The sequence below is a fragment of the Mytilus galloprovincialis genome, chromosome 6, assembly GCF_965363235.1.
Source record: "Mytilus galloprovincialis chromosome 6, xbMytGall1.hap1.1, whole genome shotgun sequence".
Classification (NCBI taxonomy): Eukaryota; Metazoa; Mollusca; class Bivalvia; order Mytilida; family Mytilidae; genus Mytilus; species Mytilus galloprovincialis.
In genome coordinates this window covers 74,825,999-74,844,069 of record NC_134843.1, presented here as the reverse complement: position 1 = coordinate 74,844,069, position 18,071 = coordinate 74,825,999, and the positions used below count along the sequence as shown (strand labels likewise).

The window sequence follows — 18,071 nt, the reverse complement described above, 5'->3', positions numbered from 1 at the left end:
GAAGCTATCCAAAATATACTGTTCTAAGACATGTCTAAATTAAACAGACCGGTTATGAAAAGTAAAAACACACAAAAATACCGAAGTCCGAGGAAAATTTGAAACGGAAAGTCCCTAATCAAATGGCAAAATCAAAACCTTAAATAGATAAAACGAGTGGATAATAACTTTCATATTCCTGACTCCTGACAGAGATTTTCTTATATAACTTAGAATTACCTCAGAAGTTTTCGACATATCCAGATGTGCATATCGATGCTTTTAAAAACAGAGGCGGGATATATCGAAGGGTGATGCAAAACTCATAAGTCGCAGAAAAAAACTAAAGAATGAGAAATACGAAACCCACAAAAACTGGAGATAAACTCAGTATAATCTCGACTAGGATGTTCTTACGCTGTCCTTAGTATCGACATTAAGAAAATAGCAAAACAGGGGGAATTTTAATTATATATTTAGATACAATCATTATTAGCAATTCAATAATACTACTTATAACAATAATGAAAACATCAAAAATATAAATAACTGTCAAATGTAACTTTATGAAACAAACCAAAACATAACTATAATACGTCTTATATGAAAATGAAACCGATTGAGTGTAAAACATTTATATTTAAATACTTATTGGTTCAAAAATCTTATGATGAGTTAGTGAAGTTCACGTGTCATAGTTTCATGCACAGTAAGGTTCACAGGAAAATGGCATTGTCTTTGATATAAAAACGCAATAGTCCAACTAGATTCAGTTTGTGGTTAAAATTTTAAGGTATATCCTTGGTATATGTTTCCCGAGATAGAATTTTCTTATACTTTCCCAAATTAAAAATTTTACTATGCTCTTTTCAAAAATATAATAAAAAGAATGGGTCACTCTGCTATTTTTCAAACTATGAGTAGTTGAAAATTGCCTACATTTGATTAAAATGATCATGAAAAAAACAACTTTGTGCAAAAAAAGAAATCTATGAGATGGAATTTTGATATAAATTGTGAGAAGATAGGTTTTATAAAATGTTTTAAGTAAATAAAAAGAACAAATGGTGTCACCGAACTTGTTTTCTTGCTACAAGCAAAAATAAAAAAATCCCTATCTGTCCAGTGTAATTTATTTACAAAAAGAGTTATCTCCCTTTACATGGCTTGGTTGAAACAAATGATTATAAATCAGACATGTTTGGTATCTGCTTCAATATTTGGGATGATGCAATAAATCAGCAAGTTTTCTACTTATAAATAACCAATAGAATTGCACATCTGTCTACAAATTTGCAGATTTTGGCAAATAACTAGACTGATTGTGTACTGAGATAGTACATTCCAAGATGGCGGCATACCATGAATTTACCTTAAAAACACCAATAACTTTGTCAAACGTTTTGGAATTTTCTGAAATTTGGAGAGATGTTTGTTTATGACCAAAATACAGTATAAAAAGCAAAATATATTTTCTATATTTTACTGATAAATAAACTTTCTTTTCTGTACAGTTACCATTCAGATTCAGTCTGAGGTTAAAGTTTTTCACTCATCTATAACTTTTGCAAAAATTCGACGAATTTTATGAAATTTAGACAGAAGTTTGTTTTGACCAAAATACATAATCCAGTCTTAGAGCAAGATGTGGGAAATATTTTTTTTCATTTATCCGTATTAAAAAGGTGTATGGACGTATTTTTTTCTACTATGGTATCCAGAGCTAAGTTTTGACTATTTCCATATTTGAATGATAAATGAACTGATTTGATTTCACAGTTAAAAAGTCGTTACAGTCTTGAATTAAAGTGTGTTACACATCAAATACTTAGTCAAACCTACAAAGAAATTTTAGCAGAAGCTTTTTTTGTATGATTGACAGATAATATCTGATGCAAAGTTTTGGAAAAATATTTTTCTTTTCGGTATTTTTCTGATAGTTTTTTTTTTACAGTAAACATTTACAAACAGTTAGGGATTAATTTTTTTGACATGATAAGTTTGTAAACCTTCATTGATTGTTATGTTACATGAACAGAAGCTAATCTCCAAGACCAATGAAGTGCATCTAAAGAAAAAAGTTAGATTTTTTTTAAATTCTGTATTTTACTGATAAATTGACTCACTTTTTAAGTAGTCAATATTACACTTTTACACTGAGAGCAGCAATCGTATGCGTGACAAAGAGTTCTATCGAACACATTACAAATTTTCTATATATTTGCCGTATTTAAAATGTTGAATTATTTGAAATATTTCTTTCTACCAAAGAAATGAAGTACCGTAGTCTTATTTGGCAAATGTTTTCGAAATAGTTTGGTTTCAGTGCTCTTCAACTTCAAATTTGATTTCACCATCAAACTGTTCTGCTTTGGGTATTACGAATCAGTTTTATATACATGAAATGCGCGTCTCAGTGAAGGAATGAAAGCATAAGTGCTGTGTGCAAAACTTTAATATTTCGTGGTACGATTTCAACTTCCGTTCGGCATTTTAAATATGGTGAAAGATCGATTTATTCATGCAGCGACCTATATTGCAAGTGAGGGATTCAGAGCTGCACTGGCATGCTCTGAAATGAAGTAGGAACAACCAGTTGTAAATAACTTTAATTGTATATTTTGTCGAACGTTTTAATGTAATTTGTAAAATAGCCAAGAGAAAACATTCTGTTTTGCCTGACACTGCGTAGAGTTTTCGCTCGGAACCATTAGCATTCAGCTTTGAATCCGGTTCCTTATCTGGAAGAAGAAGAAGATTCCAGAACTTATCATGATGATGGGATTTCTATAGAAATAGTTCGAGATTAAAGGTACAGATATATAAGACGCTAAGCATTACGACTTTTTACAAACGGTATGCAGATAATATGCACTGGTAACAAATGTAAGTATATTTATAAAAATAAATATAAAACCAATTCTTATCTAATCTTCAAAATAGATAAACTGGCTAACGAAAGCACAAATAAAAGTCTCATGAATTTATCTTGCATTCATATATATATATATTACTATATGTATAAAATGACTGAATAAATAGTCAACGATAAATCTTACAGGGCGATGGATCATGTAATATGATTCTGTACACTACAAAATATAATATATAACAAGTCAAAAAGGGTACAAAATCACCATTAAATAACTATAAAATGAACAAATATTAGATATTTCGGATAACAGATATCCTTCTTCGGTAATAGCACAATGTCAAACAAATCATGTCAATATATTCAAATTGAGACACTATCAAAATCTTGAAAGTTTATACAATTTAACCGGACATCATAGATTTTAAAATTTCCAAAAACGGCGCAAAGATTACAAAGATATGCCAAATAAAAATAGTTATTTGCGATGTGAACTGCCACAACTCTAAATTTCCAAAGGTTGTGACAGTTGAGATGTTATAACTGCATGGAGAGCAGTCCCCAAATAAAAAAATAAAAAATGTCCTAACCGATCCAAGTTGGTATAATATTTCAGATTTGACAACGGTAGGGCAATTGCAACAGAAACTAAATATTTGAGCCTCCCAAACGAATAGCAGTGTAATAATGATTAAAAAAATAAGTTTTATTTAATAAGGTAAAATAATTGAACGTGGCTACGTACTTATACATCCATCCCAAATGAATGGAGCCCTGTAATTTAATCGGGTATTTAAAAAAAATCTTCGAACTGTCAAGCCAGTACGGAAGCCGGAGCTACAAGAAACAAGTGATGACAGGAAAAGGAGTGACTCATCCTATGTTTTTTCATTTATGCCCTCTGGGGAAATTGTCCTTAACTTTCTTATCCAAAATTTTTCACGAGCGACTCTGTCGACCTTCGACCAACCCTCGTTGTGGTCTATGATCGTGATGGTAAGGTTTTTGATATCAGCTTTGGCGTGCCCAAATGATCCCAAATGACGACTTACCGGTAGGTCGGGCTTGCAAGTGTAGTCACTTCGATGACCATTCATGCGTTTGTTGAATGGCTGCTCTGTCTCGCCAACATACTGCATGCCACTGAATGAGGTATACAACATTCTGGGTTTTGCAAGTTACATTGCAAAATATAGTGTACACAGACCCAGTCGAGTGGCAAGTAAATGTTTGAATATTTAGTATTTGTTGATAGGTCAGACATCGTCTGTTACCACATGATTTGCACTGTAACAGGTCATTGCGGCTGTTATTGTTAGCGCGCGCAAACCCCTTATCTATGTCCAATTTCTTATAGCCTTGTTTTGTCAAAAATCCGCGAAGTTCCTGTAACCATTTCGTGACAGCCTCCTCAGAGGAGCAAATCCGCTTTACTCTGAGAGCTTGACTGTACGGGATACTTTTAGTACAGTGTTTGGGGTGACAGCTTTGGGGAGAAAGGTACTGATGTTTATCTGTGGGTTTATAGTACAGGTCTGTCGATATGACACCGTCCTTTATAGATGTGGTCGTGTCTAAGAAAAATATTTTAGAGTCGGAAATTTCATACGTTAATTTAATTGACTGATGGGCGTTGGTTGCATGTCTGAATGTTTAGTCCAGCTGCTTAATCTGGTCCTGAAATGCAACAATTTCACCTTTAATGGTGATCATTACCTTCAAATAAACGGGACAGCGATGGGGATGAAAATGGCACCGTCTTACGCCAATATTTTCATGAGCAAATTAGAAAAACAAATTATTTCACATCTTTATACAAACCGCAATTTTTATACGTGTGCATGTAAAACAAATTTCGTTGTAGAAGGGTCTAAATACAGCACAAACAACATTTTCCAAAAGACCAAAAAAGTGAAAAAGTATATTTAAACAAAACGCATTTGACTAACAGGTCGAACAACTGATGTTCTTTAACCCTGCTGACTGCCATTGGCAATTGCCAAATAAAATTGATCACAAGATGTAACAAACTGGATCTAAATATAAATTTAATCCTAAACAGAAAACAAGAAACTTGTGGCCTAGATGTTATGCCCCAAACAGGAGGTGTCAATATTTGTTAAGAACACCAGATCCGGATTTCGACAATAAATGTGTCTTCAGTGATGTTAGGGATCGAAACGGTATTTGAAAGGCCATATAATTTACCCTCAATTTCAGATAGACTCTTGAATTTTAAGAGTCAATATAGGATGAACGGATCATATAAACCGGAGGGAAAATATGATACAAGCCCAAACGAAAAAATATAAACGAGTCTAAATTGAAAACTATGTTCAAACCTATGATTGCGTTGGATAAAAACCGCAATTTTTATACGTGTGCATGTAAAAAAAATCGTTGTAGAAGGGTCTAAATACAGCACAAACAACATTTTCCAAAAGACCAAAAAAGTGAAAAAGTATATTTAAACAAAACGCATTTGACTAACAGGTCGAACAACTGATGTTCTTTAACCCTGCTGACTGCCATTGACGATTGCAAAATAAAATTGATCACAAGATGTAACAAAATGGATCTAAATATAAATTTAATACTAAACAGAAAACAATAAACTTGTTGCAAAAATGTTATGCCACAAACATGAGGTGTCAATATTTTTTTAGTATTGCGGTTTTTATCCAACGCAATCATAGGTTTGAACGTAGTTTTCAATTTAGACTTGTTTATATTTTTTCGTTTGGGCTTGTATCATATTTCCCCTCCGGTTTATATGATTCGTTCATCCTATATTGACTCTTAAAATTCAAGAGTCTATATTAAATTGAGGGTAAATTTTATGGCCTTTCAAATACCGTTTCGAAAGTCAGCAGGGTTTAAGAACATCAGTTGTTCGACCTGTTAGTCAAATGCGTTTTGTTTAAATATACTTTTTCACTTTATTGGTCTTTTGGAAAATGTTGTTTGTGCTGTATTTAGACCCTTCTACAACGATTTTTTTTTACATGCACACGTATAAAAATTGCGGTTTTGACCAACGCAATCATAGGTTTGAACGTAGTTTTCAATTTAGGCTCGTATATATATAATTACATGAGTTGGCATCGCTGCATAGTTCAATATTTGTGGAAAAATAATAACATGATTATCTCCCTTTCTAAATATAACAACTATTAACCTTTCTCAATCAAATAAGCTCAAGAGAGTCAATTAATGCATGCTCCAAATTTTTGGACCGGAAATATGGAGGTGTTTGGTGTAGAAAGGTGCAAAATGTTTTATAAACAGTCTGTACATTGAGATGACTTCAATCATCAATTGCTAGAACTGGTCCACTTGAATTAGTTAGGATAATGCTATAAAATATAACTTAATTGTGCAGTTGATGAAATAGAATATCATCTAATTCATTTTCAAGACTTGATTTTGAAACTCGTGACTATCAAAGTTTCATCTACTGACACAATATGTATTCCTCATCTCAGATATGGACTTAAACGCAGCCTTTCACCTCATTTACTCATCCATGAATTTTATTTCAAGATGACATATTTTTATGACCCTCGATTCTGACTATTACAGAGGCATCTACTGACAAAATATTATTTCTCTACGAGTTGTATCTCAGATATGGACTTTATTCAACATTAATCAACATTTGTTCATGGATAATTAATAATGTTTCAATAAGAAACATCAAAAATTAACTTAACTTAATCATTTTTATCAATAACTTTATTAAGGGCAGAAAATGACAATTCAATATACATATCCTGAATGAGAAAATTGCAACCAATTTCACTACAAGCACTTGTTTAAGACATTTTTTTTTGTATATGCCTTATACCATAATAGTATGTCAATTAAGGTAGATAGAAAAGGAAATTTTTACATAGTAAAATAAAATCTTCTAGTAAGAAAAATACATAGGTCTACATGTTAACAATGCTAACTTAATCATAACCTTTTATCATTAGAATATAAGATAAATCTTTCATAGTTTAACAGTTTATAAAACAAATCATATCAACTGGCACAATAAAACTATACTTCAAATTCAAATGAATGTACCAAATTTTTAAAATCATGTTTGTATTTGCAAAACTCTAGATAAAAAAAGATTTTTATTTGCATATATCATAATTTTGTTCTTGTTTATTTTATAAAACACTTTTATATGAAACAGTAATATTTAGAATCATTATTCATTTATATATTGACAAAATACATCAACTCTAAGCTTTATGTGAACCTTTTTTGTTAAAATGACCGCGTTTTCATCTCATTTACAAACAGCTGAGTTTCACTTGATATGGTCTCCTCAGCGATAATAGTTTAAATTTGTAATTAATATCAGGTATCTAATTTCACTTCCATTATTACATATAAAGTTAATCACATTAAAATACCGAACCTCGAGAAAAATTCATAACGAAAAGCCCCTAATCAAATGGCAAAATCAAAAGCTGAAATACATTAAATGAATGGATAACCGTCATATTCCTGACGTGGTACAAACATTTTCCTAAGTAGAAGATGGTGGATTAAACATAATTTAATAGCTTTCTAAACCTCTCACTTGTATGAGAGTCGAATAAAATTCCATCAATATTGAAAATGTTGTGTGAACAAAACAAACAGCCATAATAAGTAAAAATGTCATGAATGTGACCAACCAAATTAGACTAATTACCGGATTTGTTATAACATAACGAACACGACGGGTGCCTCATGTTGAGCAGGATCTGTTTACCCTTCCGGAGCACCAGAGATCGCCCCTAGTTTTGGTGGGGTCCGTGTTGCTTATTCTTTAGTTTTCTATGTTGTGTCATGTGTTCTATTGTGTGTCTGTTTGTCTCCTTTATTTTTTAGCCAGGCGTTGTCAGTTCATTTTCGATTTATGAGTTTGACTGTCCCCCTGGTATCTTTCGTCCCTCTTTCAAGATTGTGTTATAATCATAATCTTTTTTTTAAATGTCACAAAGAAAAACAAAAGGCATATAGACAAAGCATACTTACAAAAATAAAAGACAAGAATACAAAAATCGTCGGAAATTTTAAAACCTCTATCCCTACTTTGTTTATTTTGGCACCTTTGTGGGAATGATAATAGTGCTCAACATTTTCCAGGTTTTGATTTTGCAACACATATAAAATGCATTTGCATCTTATTAGTCTAAAACATGCTATGCTTTATAACGTCATGTTTGCCTATACTCAATGTAAAGTTTGAGGTGAACCCTTAGCCATTTAATCAAAAGTATCAACATAAACCTTAAAGGGGCACAAGCTACGAGATATATAAAAAATCTAAAGTTTGATTTTTTTTTCAATCAATAATGAAAGTGAAATAGTGAAATAACAATTCGCTTTTTGCAGCCAAAAAAGTTCAATTTTGTCAAATTACGCTAAGAAACATTGATAACTAGTTTTTCACTTACGTGAATGAGTCGACCTCTTTAAATCCGTATTGATGTGAACTTCAGTTTAAACCCTAGCTAGAGATTGACAACGCATGCATTGTACGTGTACTGGTTATTTCAAGAAAAAGAATGTCAACAATGAAAGTGAAACTACGGTAAATCATTTGATTACTAATTCGATGCACATAAAATCATTCTTATACGGATAAAAGCAATGAGAAACAACTTTTTTTTAATTTATAAAATCAAATCAAACAGACCTATAAAAATCCAATTGCACGTGTTGGTTTAATCTATTCATATCTTTATTTATGTTTACATCGCTAATATGGTCATCTGAGGTCAAATCGATAGTTAATTAGATGGCGTCTGGACTAAAATACACACAAAATGAACCTATATATCATATACCCCATGCTCTGTAAACTGTTTATTTTAGACTTTTGATAGTTTGGATAAATGTTTTACATTGTTATAAATCATAAATGAGAATTTGTTCAAATCGGTGACGATGAATTTGACAGCTAGTGCCCCTTTAAAATCTTAAATTATTCGTGGTCACATAACACAACTTAACTTGTCAATCAGTTGAAATACATACAGTGTAGTGAACAATATTTACTTGTACACAAATAACTATAATGAACTTAATAATATTTTGAAGTACCTTTAACTAACATGTTAGATAAATGATCAATATATATTATAAATTTACTTTGGTGATATAAAAATGATATGTTACTTTAAATATCTAACCTAATTTTATTTTTTCACACCATTTAATGGTTTCTACACAAAGAAAGATACCTCAAATAGAAATTAAGGAATTGTAACGTGTTACACTGATAACATAATTTGTAATGAATATAATGTGTAGAAATGACGAGACTTCTCAAAAAGACATATTAATATGCAAAAATCGTTTCATTTGTTTGACTCCTATTGCCATAGAACGCAAAGGATCTACCGTTTTTAGTTCGTAACACTTTGAAATTAACGAATATGTATACAATTGCATATGTCTATTTTACTTCCAACTGTTAAGTTGTTAAAACAAGACTCGCTAAGTGAAAAATAATCCGTTTTTAAGAAATCAACAAAGAACATTTTTATTTTCATCTTGATAACCGTGGTAATGTTCTTTACATTTTGAATTTTCCTTGGATTTTTTTTGTTATATCTGTTATTTGTCAACTATTGTCTATTGTATTTGAGCAGCTATATCAAACATTAATTATATTATCTTTTTGTACACTTTGTAATCCTTCATTTTGTTAGAAAATATCTTAAATTTTATCCTGATTGGTCAAGGTTATTTATTTTCACTCTTACCAAGCCAAAAATTTCATACTCAATGTCCACCGCCTTCCACTCAGTAAATATTTGTAAGTACATTTGTACGTAAACGTTTCATCATTAAAATTGCCCCAAATCTGTATTAATAACACTTTTCCATATTAAGGGTACGTTTAAATGTACATGAAATGAGCTGAAAAGTGAAAAAAAGAAGTTTGCAATATACTACACCGTCAGCAATAAAAGTGTAATGCAACAGTCCTATAGATCACATTCACACTTTTTTGTATCATGATATCATACCATAGGAATGAGTATAAGAAAACATATTTCCATTGCGATTAGCTTTTGTATGCATTTTTATATATATGTTATTGCCTAAACTGACAAAAAATATTTGTCTGTCACGAGACCAGTATTCATATCTGTGGTATGTCATTTGTGACTTTTCCTTCCATATATGCATTGGACGCACGTTTTATGTTTTAAAAGTGTTATTTATAACAAAAACAGGTCACACATTTAAAACTTATAGAAAATATTACATTTTGATATAAGGCTTATTTCTTTAAAAATCTTTATTTTTAGGCACACTCAAGTGCTATATATAATTTTTTTTTTTTTTTTTTTTGGAACAGTTGTTACAAATTTGATACATTGTATGCGAATGTTTTTCTTATATATATAAGGTCATTTACAAATTTGATACATTGTATATATGCGAATGTTTTTCTTATATATATAAGGTCATTTACAAATTTGATACATTGTATGCGAATGTTTTTTTTCTTCTATATATCAGGTCATTTTACAGGCAAATTGTTTTGCAAGATTTTAAGTATTTAGGCACAAATATTATTGTTAGTCGAATTGTTCAAATATGAAAATGCCCTTGTTGTCTTTGATATGTGTCATATTTCCATGAACATTGGTCGACTATCTTATATTTAACGAAGATTTGTGTAAATGAAATTCTTGACGTTTTATTCTGTTAGCTCTAGAATATAATCAACTTTCTTTGGTGTTTTTTTTTTTCAATATGAATGTAGTTCCTTTCATTTACCTTCAAAATCTGTCCATCCATATTTCTTGCATAAAATAGAAAAAAAGGTGAAATACATCTTTAACGTTTTTGTTATAGCGGTTTTATCATAGACAAAAATTATTTTTTCCTCTACTCTGACGTAAATTTATTTCTATTTTAGAATGTCAAAGATGATTGAAGGCAGTCGTTTACAAAAGGAGTAGAATATACCTGGAACAATTTGCATTATATACTTTTTTTTGCTTTAGTTATTTTTTTTAGGTTATCGATATTGAAATAATTTTTTTTTTGTAATATATATTTTTATTATTTTCATATCATTCTCAACTCTCATTCTACAAATAAAGATGTACAACCAACAATAGACTTAAGATATATGGTTAACCTTAATTGTTACCAATAATTAGAGAATAGGTTAATAATACACTACATCTTTATTGAGCTCTATTTCTTAATAATATTATCAATATTTGAACATTTTTCTTTAATTTTTATTGCTTTATTGGTCAAGCACAATCTCATAGAAACCATGTCAATTCTATAATAATACCTAAGCCATTCAATTGCTTCAGCAACAGATGGGACTGTAAAGCGTACTCTTCATAAGTAAATATATCTCTTCAATATCTATTTAAAATATCTTTAAATACATGATATTTTACTCCCAAAATTATACTTGATAAGATTGGGTGAAATCTTATTTTACATACCTCTTTCAACTTTTGAAAAAAATTAAGCCAGAATGTTCGAACATATCTACATTCAAATAAGAAATGTATATATGTTTCTTTTGTTTCTGTACAAAATGTGCACAATTCTGTTTCACTATATTTACACTTCATAAGTAAAGTTTTTGTTCCCAGAATTCTATGGAGTAATCTGTATTGAAATGCCCTTAATGTGGATTCTTCTGTTATAAGTAAAGGCAGACTAAAAAAGAAACTCCATTCTTCGGCCACGATATCTATTCCCAATTTATTTTCAATATCTCTGTATACGAGATGTGGTTTCCTTTATTCTATCTAGAAAAGTTTTATAAAATGTTTTGATATTTTATCCACTGTTTTCATTGCGGTTACAATTTTCTGACCGACAGTGTCTAGTTTGAAAAATATTTGTGAATGAATAACATTTTTCAATTCCTTTGGAAGTGCAAAGATTAGTCAAAAAACTATAGGAAAGTTGTTTTTATATTATAGTTTCTAATAAATTCTTCAAAATTGTAAAATTCTCCGTTTTCCTTAATGAGATCATTTATGAAAAATATATTATTCTTTATCTAACTATTATAAAAAGCTGTTTTTCAATCAATCATAATATTTTCATTTAAAAACAATGGTTGAGACAAAATGCCACTTGGGGCTGTGGTCAGAGGTTCACACAGTGAGGCCCATGCTGAAATTACATTTTACCAAAAAGGGTTAAATTCTTCTTTAATTTTATTGAGTGCTGATTTTGATAAATGCCAAATATTTTCTCCATCATTCATTTCAAGATGATCTACCTATAACATCTTCCATGATGAATAATTTGTGGGGTTTAACACTTTTTTAACCCAGGATAGCTTAAGGGATTTTATAAAGGATTCAATATGTGGCATTTTTACCTCGCCATCCTCATAATTTGAAATAAGTATATGTCTTTTAATTTTGCCCCCTTTACCATCCCACACGAATTTGTATAGCATAGCTTGCATCTGCTTTAATATATCTGGGGATGGATCAGGTTAAACAGTAAAACATGGAATTAAAATTGGTAGGGCAAGATATAGTAATATTTCTAAATGACCAATCACTTAAGAGTTTTTTTACTTTTTGATTTTTTTCTAAATAATTATCAACACATATATCAACTTTTGATAAACAATATTGAATGCCTAGGAGTTTGAAATTTCCTGAGTGGTTCCATATTATTTTTTATCTGTGTTTAGCTCCTAACCACAGCCCCGTTTTGCTCTAATCCATATAACTTGTTTTTTTTCAAAATTAGCCTTCAAACCAGAGCAAGAGTAAAACAAGTCTATCTTATTCAGAGCACTTTTTTAACGATTCTTCACTATCGTCTAGGGTCAAAGTTGAATCATCAGCACACTGGCTTAGTAAAAATTCAGAATTTTTAATCTTTATATCATTAATATCTTTTTATTCTATAGTTGGAACTGCTTAGTGCATCACTAACATATGATAACAACATTAATGGTATAAAGATTTTATATAAAGTTATATTCAAGGCAGCACATCTATTTTAGTAAGGTGGATTAGTTTGAGCTTCCAATCTGACTGCTGAAATCTAAAATTGAAATTGAAACCCCAAGACAAAAGAGTAAAGTAGAGCCCATCACTTTACATTTAGTCTACCTCAGAAGGACATCTTTTTGTTTGATAGATTTAAACCACAAAGATTACAGATAGTCATGCCGACTGATTTAAAAAGAGAAATTGATGATACAAACACACATGAAATGCGACAGTTCTTAAAAGCGATATCTATACCAACTTGTTTAAAACACAATTGCTTTCATTTTAGACAAAGACGAAATAAAGATTGTGGTGGGTATTGACTTGGGTACAACATATACTGGATTTGCTTTCTCATCAAAGAAGTCGTTTAACAGTCACCCTCTTGATATAAAATTGAATGATAATTGGATACCCTGGAGTGGAAGTTTAATTTCCTTGAAAGCACCGACCAGCGTGCTCATATATAAAAGCGGCAAATGTAGTGAATTTGGATTTGATGCGGAAAAAGAGTATATTGATCAGATCTTAGATAAACAAGATGCCGATCTCTTTTTCTATCGTTTTAAGATGAAACTTTACGAAAATGAGGTAAACATTTGCATACTTTATTCATTTGAAAACTGATATTCATACATAGGTAGTTTGAAAAGTTTGTAACAACTTAAAAAGAACAATTTTATTTATTTAAAGCAATGATATTAACAAGAGGCTGTCACAACGACAGCAAACCGGATTTATTTACATTTATTTGTGTCCTGGCAATATCAGATGATATCATTACTGATGAATGGTGAAAGTGAAAATCATCAATATCAAATTTGACCTCTATTTTGTCATCAGTATCAACATTTTGAAATAATAATATTTGAAAAGCTTAGATTGAATGGTTCATGAGTAAATGCAACAACGTGAATGGAAACGCCATTTTACGATCTTTCAAGAACCATAACTCCTGAACAGTAAAAGTCAAAATCGTCATTATGGAACTTGACCTCTATTTTGTCATCAGTAACAACATATTAAAATTTCAAAAGCTTTGGTTGAATGGTTCATGAGAAAATGCACGGACACGACGGGAAACACCATTTTTCAATCTTTCAAGAACCATAACTCCTGAACGGTAAAAGTCAAAATCGTCATTATTGAACTTGACCTCCATTTTGTCATCAGTAACAGCATATTAAAATTTCGGAAGCTTTGGTAGAACAGTTCATGCATAAATGCACGGACACGACTGGAAACTCCATTTTTCAATCTTTCAAGAACCATAACTCCTGAACGGTAAAAGTCAAAATCGTCATTATTAAATTTGACCTCCATTCTGTCATCAGTAACAACATATTAAAATTTGGGAAGCTTTGGTAGAACAGTTCATGAGTAAATGCACGGACACGACTGAAAACTCCATTTTTCAATCTTTCAAGAACCATAACTCCTGAACGGTAAAAGTCAAAATCGCAATTATTGAACTTGACCTCCGTATAGTTGTCAGTAATAACATATTAAAATTTTAAAAGCTTTGGTTGAACGGTTCATGAGTTAATGCACGGACAACATTTGATTGCCGCCTTTCAAGAACCATAACTCCTGAACGGTAAAAGTCAAAATCGCCATTATTGAACTTGACCTTCGTATAGTTGTCAGTAATAACATATTAAAATTTTAAAAGCTTTGGTTGAACGGTTCATAAGTTAATGCACGGACAACATTTGATTGCTGCCCGCCCGCCCGCCCGCCCGCCCGACCGCCCGGCCGCCCGGCCGCCGGCCGTACATCCCCAAATCAATAACCGACATTTTTGTCACAAAAATCCGGTTAAAAATGGGTTGCCATCAATTTTTGTCGGATATCGTCAGTTGGTTTTATATGTTAAATTATGTCCATGAAATTTCCAACGAATAGCCAACGATTTATTTGTGTTTAAATGTATGTGTTCTTTGACAATATAATTTCTGTTTAGGATTTTTCGGACAACTGGAAACTAGAAGATATTAACGGAAGAAAACTACCTGCAATCGACGTGTTTGCAGCAGCCTTGTCAAAGCTAACATGTTGTATCAAGTGTCAAATTAAGAAATATTATCCAGATGTACCAGATGATACTATTAAATGGGTTCTGACTGTACCTGCTATTTGGACGCACAAAGCAAAAGAGTTCATGCGTAGAGCCGCTGAAAAGGTATGTCCGAATTCTATGTTTGTTCTTGTTTTGTTGACATAAAGTATAAAATATGATTTTAAAAAATTAACTTATATAACATCGAATTCAACAAAAACACAACTAAAATACTTAAACGATAAGTTTTTGACATTTTTGGAAAATATGATTATTTGATTGTCTCCTTATATGAAAAAAAAAAGAAGATGCGGTATGATTGGAAATGAGACAATTCTCCACTAACTACCAAATGACACAGAAATTAACAACTATAGTTCATAGTACGGCCTTCAACAATGAGCATAGCCCATACCACATAGTCAGCTAAAAAAAACCAAAATGACAAATATAAATCAATTCAAACGAGAAAACTAACGGCCTAATTTATGTACAAAAAATGAACAACAAACAAATATGTAACATCAACAAACGACAACCACTACATTACAGGCTCTTGACTTGGAATTTAGTATTTACTTCATTTGTTATCTCCTAGTGAAATCAGTATATTCCATGATTTCTTATATTTCGTTATTTCCATGATAGAGGATACTTACATAGAAGTTATTGCACCAAGGACTTTCTATTGCATGTAGATCAAGAATCTTGTTAGCTTGCTTTCTTTGTTTGTATATTGTACAATTGTTATTGGTATAAATTCCAATCAAATTTAAATTTAATCTATACAGGTTTAATCATTCCTAAATATATTTTTGTTTGAAGATGTCAATCTTAATTACGAAACTTGTATAAATAGTTATCAAAGGTACCAGGCTTATAATGTTATACGCCAGACGCACGAAGACTCATGATCAAAATAGTTAAAAAGCCAAATCCTTAGTATTTCAAATAATTCATACTTTTGCAAACAGTAAATTTATAGAAATGACCATATAATTGATATTCATGTCAACATCGACCCAGTGGTGTAAAAAGTTATCAAATGTATCTGGCTTATAATTAATATGCCAAACGCGCGTTTTGTCTACATTAGACTCATCAGTGTAAAAGTAAAAGTGTAAAAAACAAAGCAAGCAAGCCAACCAAAGTTTTATACTCTACAAGCATTAGTACTTAATTAGCTGTAAAGCCATCAAATTTACGGAGATCATAACGAATTAGTTATACCTGTGTGACAAATGACTATAGAAATGTTCAATTTTCCTAAACTTCAATTGTCCTCTCCACGACATCACTTAATATGACTAGCCACCAAGTATATGTCATACCTTCGATGAACAACATAACAGGTCCACTAGAAAAGATCTACAGAATCTGAGTAACGATTATCCCTTTTTTGTTTTATAGCTGATGAATATCCTCAATCGACAATTCCTTTAAACAAGTGAATTAAGTTCAACCAAACTTTTAGGGATTTATTGCAATGTAATGCCATAGTACATCAATTTGGATTATACAGAGTTCTTTGGGATTCTTTTACAAAATCATCAACTTTGCTTATCCATTTTGTGATTGGTAATTATCCCTCATCTGAAACTCTTACTTGAATTTTGATATAACGTTTGTAAATATTGAATGACAATATGCCATTGCTAACTTCTTGCTTAACTGTTTGTCAACTAATGTCCCTGTTTTTTTTCTCATATAAAACAAGGATTTATACGTATCAATAATTGAAAATTCCAATCTATATCTTCTCCTGAACCAATGAAAGGATTTCATTAAAACTTTTGCAAGTTTTTCATGACATTTTGTCATTGACCCCTTCTAAATATACTTTTTGACCAGAATGGTTTGATGTTTCCCATACTGAATCAATGACTATTACCTTTTATCGGAAAGGGGTGAACATTGACAAAACTTTAGGAATTTTGGTCCTCAATAACATTCAACTTCGTACTGTATTGGGCTTTTTTTAACTGTTTTTGGATTCGAGTGTCGCTGTTGAGTCTTTTGTAGATGAAACGCGCATCTGGCTAAATACTAAATTAAATCCTGGTATATATGATGAGTGGGTTGAACATCATGAAATGCTCATCAACCAGTTTACAGATTTCAATTAATTTTCACATATTCTCCGGACACAATTTTAATCAGGTTGTTTTCAGGCATTTTTTATACAAAACAATATGACCTTTCTCCTTAATTGATTAGATGTGTCTCCCCTTAAACAAGTAAATGTTGATCAATCCAACTTTAACAGATTCTTCTTGACATTATGCAATTGTCTGCCTCCTATTTTTTTTAAATGTCTTGATAATAAAATTGAGAATGGAAATGGGGAATGTGTCAAAGAGACAACAACCCGACCAAATAAAAAACAACAGCAGAGAGTCACCAACAGGTCTTCAATGTAGCGAGAAATTCCCGCACCCGGAGGCGTCCTTCAGCTGGCCCCTAAACAAATATATACTAGTCCAGTGATAATGAACGCCATACTAATTTCCAAATTGTACACAAGAAACTAAAATTAAAATAATACAAGACTAACAAAGGCCAGAGGCTCCTGACTTGGGACAGGCGCAAAAATGCGGCGGGGTTAAACATGTTTGTGAGATCTCAACCCTCCCCCTATACCTCTAGCCAATGTAGTAAAGTAAACGCATAACAATACGCACATTAAAATTCAGTTCAAGAGAAATCCGAGTCTGATGTCAGAAGATGTAACCAAAGAAAATAAACAAAATGACAATAATACATAAATAACAACAGACTACTAGCAGTTAACTGACATGCCAGCTCCAGACTTCAATTAAACTGACTGAAAGATTATGATTTCATCATATGAACATCAGGCACAATCCTTCCCGTTAGGGGTTTAGTATCATACCATCATAACATATATGAGAAGATCATAACCCGTGTCATGCCAAAAACTGTTAAAAAAAAAAAAAAAAAAAAATAAAATAATGTGTTTAGTTCCGATGCAAAGACCTTATCAGTGACTCAATATTAACGCCAAAATATGCAATCTTTAATGACTTGACAACAGTATCGTAATTATATCCCTTCTTAATAAGTCTATTCAAAGGTTTTGTAAGTTTCTGAGGTGAATACTGACACCTTTGTGCTTTATAAAGAATATTACCATAAAAAA

At 31.3% G+C, this 18,071-nt stretch overlaps 2 protein-coding genes across 3 annotated transcripts in view; both read left to right on the top strand.

The window, feature by feature from the left end:
- The window catches only part of LOC143080324 (uncharacterized), a 213,538-nt gene that overhangs the window by 109,200 nt on the left and 86,267 nt on the right, over positions 1 to 18,071 (top strand). The gene's annotated exons all lie outside the window — the stretch shown is intronic.
- The window catches only part of LOC143078312 (heat shock 70 kDa protein 12A-like), a 67,976-nt gene that overhangs the window by 28,008 nt on the left and 21,897 nt on the right, over positions 1 to 18,071 (top strand). The window contains exons 9-10 of the mRNA XM_076253207.1: positions 13,142 to 13,443; positions 14,816 to 15,034. Coding sequence (XP_076109322.1) covers positions 13,142 to 13,443; positions 14,816 to 15,034 — 521 coding nt within the window. The remainder of the gene's footprint in view (positions 1 to 13,141; positions 13,444 to 14,815; positions 15,035 to 18,071) is intronic.